Source organism: Cyprinodon variegatus, unplaced genomic scaffold, assembly GCF_000732505.1.
Source record: "Cyprinodon variegatus isolate N-32 unplaced genomic scaffold, C_variegatus-1.0 Scaffold774, whole genome shotgun sequence".
In the NCBI taxonomy this organism is placed as follows: domain Eukaryota; kingdom Metazoa; phylum Chordata; class Actinopteri; order Cyprinodontiformes; family Cyprinodontidae; genus Cyprinodon; species Cyprinodon variegatus.
In genome coordinates, this window is record NW_015151227.1 from 186,893 (window position 1) to 196,960 (window position 10,068).

Consider the following 10,068-nt stretch of genomic DNA (forward strand, 5'->3'; position numbering starts at 1 on the left):
TGATGCATCGTGGTAGAATCGCATCGTGGCATGTGAATCGTGATTCGAATATAATCATGACTTCTTTGCCAATACCCACCCCTAGTTGATATATGATTGGCCGAATACAGGCTGACGTATAACTAACTAGCCTGCATAATATAACTAAAAAAAAACCACACAAATGTTCTAAATTTTGGGACAATATAGTCTGATAAAGAGTACATTTATATACACATTTAAGCCAGAATGAATGGACATTTAAATAAGACATCTCCATGACTTTAAAGAATATTTTTTACAAAATTTAACCAAGTGCATAAGATGACGGGAAAAAAAAACTAAAAGATAGATTTTAAGACAGGATTCTTTTTACAAATACATTTATATACATGTTTAAGCCAGAATGATTTGAAATTTTAATACGATTCCCCTACGACTTTAATAGTTTATTCACATAGGTTATTCATCTTCCATTCAAATGCTTTACTTTCCTACAGTGGTTCTTGAAACCATTGTACTTACAGATATTCCCTCTGCTTGATGTAACACAGGGCTCTGTTTCCATAAAGAATGTGGTTGTCAGGACTGAGGAGAAGAAAACGACACCACATTAGATACCAAGATAAGTTTTTTTTTTTTAGGCCAATAAAGAGGACTGATTCCTCATTTTTAATAAATCACTTCTTTATCTTCTTATTTCCAGGATTTGTTTTGTCTCACATATGTTCTTTTACCTGACTGGTTGATGTGGAAAGAGCCATTTCAGAAATGTACTTACTAAACTTTGATGGCTTTGGTATAATACTTTAGCGCTTCTCCATACTGCTGTTCCTGGAACTTGTCATTTCCCAGCTTTTTCATTGCCTCACTTTTCTGGAAATAAATTACAAACAAACATACAGCAGAAACATCTATGATCATTTCAGCAAAGAAACATTGAAGCAATGGTATCAAGAGATATCCACTATATGTATAAGTCAGTTACTACTAGACCAGAGCAGCTCTCCTGCTTTCACAATAAAATAAAAATAAAAAAACTGAAAAGAAATGGTTTAATCTAATTATACAGTTTGTCTAATGCAGTGTGGTTTTGATCAGTTTGGCTCCACCCAGTGGACAAAAGCTATATTGTTTTGCCTGATGGAACAAAGCATTTTCCCAGAGGACCAGGGAATTACAAGATAAAATCCCTATCAGCAGTTGGATGTTTCCATTGGCTGCATTAAAGATAAATAAAACCGAGGTAATGAATCCAATTGTGGCGAAGAAATGTCACATGACGATGTTGAAAATAAGAAACGTTTAACCTAATTTTTTTTACCGTATTTCATTCAATTAGTTGCGAGTCGATGTATAATCACAAAAGTTATAAAAATGTTTGGGGATCTGCAGGTTTTTGAGAGAAATTGGCTGCTTATCAGTTAACAATTATTCAATCAATAAGATCAACTTTATGTTACCTCAATCAAAAAAAACATAATAGCCATATTGGTTGGAGAAAAGAAAATGCAATTTAGATTTTTGCCAAAACTGTCCAATACATAAAAAGAAAAATGTAGCAACATTTAAAGCCTGTCCCTTCAGTGTTTACTGCAGTTACCTCTAAAGCAGCATCTTCTGGCGGCGACCTCAGGGCCTTCATCGTCGAGTCCAAGTTTTTGCTCATTTCCAGGATAAACTTACAATCTGAACAAAAAAAGCAATTGTTTATCAAAAGAGAAACAATTGATCAAACAGACTGTAGAGTTCATATTTTATAAATAAAGGTAATTATGTTTCTAATGTAAAAATATAAGAACAAGCCATGCCCCGTTATTTGCAAAGTCCCTCGAAAGCTATCAGATTGGAAGGTGTTGGAATAATTATGTATAAGATACTTAATGTTTGTTCTTATGATGTATAACGTGTGACATATTACTGTTCCAGAGAGGTGTTGCAGAAGCAGTATAGGTCAACTCTCGGAAGTATTGCTCAAGCTTAACGAAACCAGGAGATTCTCGGACTATTTGACCGCAAGATATTTAAATGCAATTTGACCTGTTCACTGAGGCTGCAAATTGAATTGTATTTCTTGTTTCCTATGCCTTTAGCGCAACCTCAGCTTGTGTAACTAGAGACCCCCCCCTCTGACTTTAGCGAGGAGAAAGCTGAAGACCGGCAGAGTGGGGTGGAGATGTACCTGCACGGTCTCCTCCTACTCTCCTCACAGGTAAAAAGAATTCTGACTCTGTGCCTTTCTTTCCTTGTTTTATAGTGTTTTAGGTGTTAGACTTGACAGGACACACTTTTGTTTACACAAACCGTATTAAATTGTCTGACATTTTAAATCTGGTTCAAGTCCCCTCCCAAAGCCATTGTTTTCTTGATTTTAAAGTTTCCTCCTCATTTCCCTCTGCTCTACGAAGGTTCATGTTCCATCTTAAGGAGAAAAAAAAAGCCAAAGCAGAAAGCCAACTATTTTTATTTTGCATTTATGATGTTTCGGTAATGCACTGTGGGCATTCTGTGTGAAACCATGGTTGAGAAGGTCAGCCTTGGTGTCATTAGATAAACCTTCCCTATAGATACTCTGGAGGGACTAAATATGTTTTTTACTAAATATATCAAAGATTGGATTGTCTTCATTGTAAGAAAAATGTACAAAACTAACAAAGTTCTCCAGTTTCTCTAATGCTGCTGTCAACCTCTTATTAGCCACCGTATGTGGAGAAACTTTGTGTTCTTGCATCACATAGTTGTGCTTCTTTCAACTGACTATAACCTACTAGAGGTTATCCTGCAAGCGGAGGGTTGCTGGTTCAAATAACAGTACCTCTTATTGACTGGGTTCTTTGGAAAGACACTTCACGTCTATTGCAATCCAACAGTAGACGGATAGCGCTGTAGGCCTGGCTGCTTCCAGTGTACCTCAGGATAACTGTGGATACAACCTAGCCTACCACCGTCAGTGAATGGGCTGAAAAGCACTTTGGGGTCTCCTGACCTGAAAAGGCGCTATAAAGTGCATTCCATTTACCACTTATGTAATCTATTAAGTTGTGTGCAGAAATCAGCTGTGATGAGAAATTAAGGTTAAATATGTACTCTTAGGGATTGTGTTCAAGTCAATGAGTCGATGCAATCAACTGGCTTTCCTTAGATAGAAAACTTTGAATCAATTAGACTGTATGATCTAGTGAACTGTAAAGTGCCTTGAGATGACATGTGTTGTGAATTGGCGCTATATAAATAAACTGAATTTAAGTTAACTACATCATGATTCACAGCAACATCATCAGTTTAAATGAGGCTCAAATGCAGCCATGTTTCATTTATCCTTTGTTTTGATTTGTTTAATTAGTCAGGCCCTGATTAATGAGACATTGGAAGATTGTTGATGAGAACAACCCGTTATTTTTCAAACCATGTCTGTGCCTATTGACCAACGCTCTGACCAATGAGCGCAACTGACTGTGACGTAGTAAGTGCGACAGAAAGCTGGTGGAGGCAAATACGTCCTTCTTAAAAATGAATGAGCGTAGAGCCTCTTCCTGCTCACATTTCAACGAAAAGTCTAATCCTTCAAAAACTGATAAAGCGGAGTCAAACAAGACCTGTTCAATAGTTGATACCATCTTCCTTGTGTTTTCTCCAGCGCTGCACAGCTTTGTCACCATGCCCTCAAAACCCTACCCACTTTGCAACCAGAAATTCAAAACACATCTCTGCGTTGTGACTGGTCCGCCAGTTCTAGGGTCTGGGGCATTGATCGGGGCTAGACCCACTTGCAGGCAAAAAAGATTTTGGTCGCTGGCAGGTGGGGCTAGTTTACTAGGCTACTAAAATGATCACTCTGTCTTTTTACATAAGAGTTCGATTTATTTTGTATTTACATGAGTGAATACAAAAAGAAATTTCATTGAAAACAGCTCTAGACAATTTCATTTTTAAAAACCTGCTAGCCTGAAATTAACATGAGAACCTTTTTATATCTCCTTTTACTGAGGAATCACCGATCTTAAAAAAAAAAAAAAAAAAATTTGATACTACACAGTCCTTTGTCTTACACTCTGAGAAGATGAAGGTGAAGGTTGCATAACAGCCTGGGATGTCTCCGAGGCAGAGCAGCTGCTCCCGTTCTATCCGATACACAGACTTCTCCAACCAGCGAACTGTTTCTTCCATGACATCTGGTGAACCGCACTGTGGCAGAAAATTCACTGATATTGCTCAACACATCTTTAGACAAGAAAAGGCAAATTCACACACAGACATTTAGACGTTCTAGTCAATATAAACTTTAGACTGAATCAAAGTGTTGTAGTTAATAATCCAATCAGATCCATTGCTCCATGTTCACGGGACACGGAGAACATGACGCAGTGTTTGATACAATCTAACAGTCATTGTAAGAGCAAACATGAAAGCTTGAAGAACGTGACCGAAGGTGATTCCACAAAGTTGCCATATTCCACTGCTGTTGTTGGCCTAGTGGTCATATCACTACCAATTTGCACGATGAGTGATAAGTTCCCCTGCTGTTGCTTTACTGTGTAATCAAAAAGGAGCTTTTAACTTTAGTGTCCGTGGGTCCACCAAATCTTTCAGATACGCTTCCAGAATTACCCTGATTCAGGTAAGAATTGTTCAGACAACAGAGGTAAGGTGAGGTGTTCTGGAGCTCAGAGCAGCAGGAGATCAGAGCAAGAACCCAGCATTGAGACGGCTGGCCGTGCGCCACTGTGGATATTGGAGCAGCTACCCACAAAACTCATAAGAGCAATCCTTACGTCATCCTATTTCAATATATATATATATATTTTTTTGCTCACTTTGATTTTGGTTTCAAAGATGCATTGTATTACATTTCTACTGTTGCAGGCCTGTACATAAGGGCGATATAACTTTAAGACCCCTCGGCTAGTTCAAGTGGTAAGTCACCTATATCGTATCTCAGCTGGGGGTAATGAGCTGCCAGTGTGGGTCCTTAGGCAAGACCCTTCCGTCTAATTCCTGCTTTGGGGAGTAGCGGCCTAGTGGTTAGGGCACAGGTGTTAAACTGGTTCCAGAAAGGGCCGTGTGGCTGCAGGTCTTTCCAACCAAGCAATAGCACACTAGACTCCAGTCATCTCATCAAGTGAGTGCAATCTGAACATGATGACTTGATTAGATGACTGGAGTCTGGTGTGCTATTGCTTGGTTGGAAAGAAGACCTGCAGCCACACGACCCTTTCTGGAACCAGTTTGAAACCCCTGGGTTAGGGCATTGTGCTTGGAATCCTGAGGTTCTGAGTTCAAGCCCCTGAGCAAGACCCTTAACCCCCACAATGCTCTCCAGGCGCCGCACAATGACAGCCTACTGCTCCCCAAGGGGATGGGTTAAATGCAGAGAGTTCATTTCATTGCTCTGTACTTGTTACAATGTAATGACAATAAAAAAAAACTTTTTTTTCCCTTTTTTCAAAAATAAAAATAACTAAATAGCGGGAAAAAGATCTAGCAACTATTTTCTGTCTTGTTGCTGTTCGTCTGCAAAAGAAACTCCCCTATGCCTGAGAAAAGCTTTCATAAGAAAGTTGAAGTTTGTTTCAAGTCAATTAGAGGAAAATATTTTCATTCACATGCTAAGACAATCGCCTCTAAAAGTACACATTACCTGTCAGAAGCACAGCATGAGAAGTTCTTAAAAAGACAAAAGTTATGAGCGAGATGCACATAATTTTTTCACCTTTACCCTCTCTGGTGAGGAATATGCATTGCCAAGCTCAGCTTGAACTCCTTAATCTGTAGTCTGATACTGTCAAAACATTTTAAGGGCACATCCCCACAGAGCAAATGACACAAAGAATAGCTCGTCTGTAATGATGAAGTCAACGGAGTTAAAATACTTGCGCCACACCTGTCAGAGGTGTGGTCACGCTGATACAGAAGTGAAGAATTTCACAATCTGTGTAAGAGTTGAAGGAAAGCACTATAAACAGAGAAAATTAGCAGATACTATGTAACCCTGCTCCAAGAGGAAATTAGTAAGTATGATAACCAAGATCTTTGAAAACTAGTTAAAAGCCAATGATGCAGTTTCATAAATGCTTCAAAAATGCATTTGGCTATTGAAAGCTTGAACATTGAACTCAAAAAGGTCTGGAAGTTTTGCTGAAGAAAAAATACAAAAACACCAGAAAAGTAAGAAATTCCTGGCTTGAAGTCAAACCAAGTGCAGAGTAAATGAAGGATAGAGCAGAACAGACACCAGAGGCTGCATCGCTGTGCATCTGTCAGGGCAGCCATGCAGAAGCATATTGGTTAGTTTGTTTGTTGATTGCATTGCTAACCTGAAAATTATGAACATATCTAAAGAAAATCTTTACCAGAGGTATGTCTAACACTAAGGAACAATTTATTAAAATTTGGTAATGATCCCGATCATGTGTGAGTTTTCACTATAGGTGAAAATCACAGTATGGGTCAAAACTTAACAGAGTGCAGGGCTTTTCTAGTTTTTAATAATTTTAAAATGTGGAAAGAGTTTATCAACTTACCAAAGACAACTCGTTACAAATGGCGAAAATCTTTTTGGTAAAATCTTTGTCCCACTACATAAAAGAAAAAAAAAAATTAGAGAAAATCCACAGAAATAAATGTTTACTAATTATTTTGTTTCCCATTTCAGAATAAATATATACAAGATATCCTGCCCTCTTCGTTTTCTACTAAAACATAATGTTAATTGGCTAATAAATAAAACTCCTCCTTTAACCGTGTTAATCTTTTACAGGAACTCATGATAATATCCAGGTTTTGCCTGTCAAAACCTGGATATTATCATGTCAGACAGAATATTATTATGTCAGACAGAATAAATTTAGAAGGACTGAAAAAAGAAAAATGTCCAGTCTTTTATTGAGCAGATAGGCGATGATCAGACTTACACTTCCAACTTCCAGGTTCAAAAGGATTTTTTCAACCACTTGTATCTTGTGTAGGTTATTCAAATGAAGCCTTCCACTTTTCCTACAAAAAAAGAACAGGAGTTCAGCACCTTGAGATGACGCCAGGTGGTCTTATTTTCAGAAATCGAAGCATGGCTTACTTGCTGTTGATTAAACCAACTGCTACAGCCCAGTCGCAGGTTCTGGAATTATCTGGCTGCAGCAGAGAGGGAAACCAAAACACACAGACTCTCATTCGCTGTGCACCTTCTATCTTGGAGGTAAGCGGTATGGCGCACCACTGCTGAAAACCTCTCTCTGAAACAAAAGAAGAAGATCATCATGATATTTGATTCAATTTTCCTTTCAAATACCACTTAAAAGTTAAGTCAATGTCTGTTTTTAATGTCACATCTGGACAAGTATGCAATGTGTGACATGATACTATGCATCAAATGTAAAGCATTAAAATGTTGGGTTTATTTTTTTGGTTGAATTAACTTCATTTATGCCGAAGGGCCAAACAGAATAGAGATATCCAGTATTCACAGCAGCAAAGTGAAAAAGGAAGCATATAAATTCATGCAAAAATAGAAAATATTAGCACATGGTCAAATGTCAAGGGAGCTCAAATTTGCAGTTTCAGAAAAATAAGAGAAATGAAAATTACCATACTTATACTTTAAAAATTTAACAATGAGCCGAATTTAAAACTTATAAATTATGCTTTAAAATAAAACAAAAAAATAAAATTCTCAACACCCCAGTATTTAGCTTCACGTTGTCTTGTAAGGGCTTTTTATACAACTTTATTATTTCTACAACTTCTTTTGATCAATACATATAGATATACAAAAATAGGCAAAGGTTTTTTAAAGCAATGTTGGACAAATTATACTTGCAGAAAAAAGGAGCAATAGAATTGGCAAATATGTCAGGGATAAGCAGCCAGACCATCTAAAGTCCTTTACAGTTCATACTATTCTACCCTGAAAGCTGCATCTCATATATTAATGGTTCTATTTATTGATTCATTCTGAAACTTGAGCTAAATTATTTCAACACACCAATTGGCTGCTAGGTAGCAAGGCAGTGGCTCATACAGTAAGATGGCTAACGCAGATTTGTGCAAAGCAATGATGATGATCAAGCATTCCCTCCTGAAAGAGACTGAACTGAGATTCTATGTAAAGCTACATATGGTTGTTATTCTGTTCTGACCAAAAAACAACACTAAAAACAATCGGCAAACAGACCAGTGTGCCACCTTCTGTCAGTACCAAGGAGCTATCCAAAAGACCCTTGTCTTTTGGATAGCTCTTAAAGGGTGACTACAGAGGCAGCTATTTAAGAGTCGGACCATCCTGCATCTGATTTTGGGATTTTAAACAGATTGGAATTCTATCTGTACAAGCAAGTACCTTTTTTTTGTTAAATCAAACAGTAGCATGTTTTGGCACCTAAGCACTTTTTGAAACCGAGAGAGTTGTAAAGTGCTTGATTTTCAATGTTGGACACGAACACAGCATTGCACACAGAGTGTGATGAAGCCGCTGCTACAATAAACAAAGCAAGATGGGCTGAAAGAAAGCGCTACTTTCTAACATGAGATGCAGATTACACTCAATGGAATAATTGTGAGGTTAAGTAAAAGCCCAACAGCAGGAATATTTCAAATCTGAGAAAAATCTGGTTATGGACAAGATTTTTTTTTTTCCAAGGCTAAAGGGAGAACAATTTCAATGGCCATGGCTACAACTACTGCATTCTGCTCCATTAGCATCTGTTAGCGACTCATCTGCAGGCAGCAACATGAGGTGTCATCAATTTCCCCAACTTCAGGTAAATTATTCTACTATTTTAGATGCCATTTACATTTGGGGTACACAAATTAAATGTTTATGGTCAATCACCGTTTCCAGATCTATAAAAAAGTCTGACATGTCGATTCCGATTTTGACCTATACAGACTTTCTTTTCATAACAGAGACTCTCGGTTGTTATAAGACCACAGGACAGAATATATTTCAATCTTATGTTACTGGAAAAAAATTTTATTGCCTGTGAAACACTAAAAACTTGACTGTAGATGGTTTTCAAACCTTACCAGAGTTAGACCAGATTGGTCAAAAAGATGAGTTTCACATCTAGGTATCAGCTGATGACCGACTGATCGGCCTGCCAATAAACGGGTGAACCCCCATTTTATACGCTACAAAAAATAGGCACTGAATACGACTGCTGAGTACCAAAACCAATGCCCAGGTACCAAGCACTGGACCATATTGATTCTAATGTGAACTTACCCATCTCTGCCATCTACCGCAAATCTGACTTCTAATAAATCCTTCCCAGGAAAAAAAAAAAAATAAAATAATTTAAAAAATCAGCGTAAAAGAACGTTTCTGTTCTCCAAAAACGTAACCCATCAATTTACAAATTAGTTTTCACCTAGACTGTAAAGACTAGAACCTCTTTCCCCCACCGCTGCATGTCTGGTGACACCGTCGCACTGGGTTAGCTTTGATGTCACCAGTACAACAGAAATTAAGAAAGTAAACAATGGAGAGCAACATGTAAGGTAGCCAGGGTGTAGTCAGTGCGCTTTATTGTTCCTTTTTTTTTTGTTCTCCAAATCACTCTTACCAGTGCTGCGCCCTGTTTATCAAAAGTAAATTTGGTACATTTTGGTCATAGGTTGTTGCAAGAGTTAAAACCTATATCAGTAGAGTGCAATACATATCGGAATAAAGACACTTTACTAATAGGTTCCTTAGCTGCATGATTCTTGTTGAAGTAGTCAAATAATTAAAACTCAACTGACAAAAAGTTGCTGCTTTCAAAGATTTCACACAAGTCTGACTGGTCTGACTGACTCTCCAGTGTGGCACAGCTCTTCATCCCACTAACCTTTAAATCTTGGCTACATTTTTTACAGACATTAGTATTTTAGATTTCATAATTTAACCCATCATTTCATTTTTAAAATCAAACACTGGGATTGCATCAGTGATTAAAGCATCTTACCTGATAGATGAAATTTGGTGGCTTTGTCTAATCTCTAAGAATAATAAAAAAATAAAAAGAAAGGCAAGGTAAGGTAAGAGAAAAACAGGACAAAATAATTTTGGAAAATATTTTTATTACCGCTCAATTTTACCCATAATTTCATCTTTAT

At 37.5% G+C, this 10,068-nt stretch overlaps 1 protein-coding gene across 1 annotated transcript; it reads right to left on the reverse strand.

Annotated features, from left to right (window-relative positions):
- Positions 1-500: 500 nt before the first annotated feature.
- Positions 501-10,062, reverse strand: LOC107098398 (E3 ubiquitin-protein ligase TTC3-like). The gene is made up of 9 exons (XM_015396066.1): positions 10,051-10,062; positions 9,918-9,951; positions 7,052-7,208; positions 6,891-6,972; positions 6,501-6,554; positions 4,029-4,164; positions 1,583-1,668; positions 761-855; positions 501-567 (listed from the first exon to the last, which is right to left on the reverse strand). The coding sequence occupies exons 1-9, from the start codon at positions 10,060-10,062 to the stop codon at positions 501-503; spliced, it is 723 nt and encodes a 240-aa protein (XP_015251552.1).
- Between the last annotated feature and the right edge of the window lie 6 nt (positions 10,063-10,068).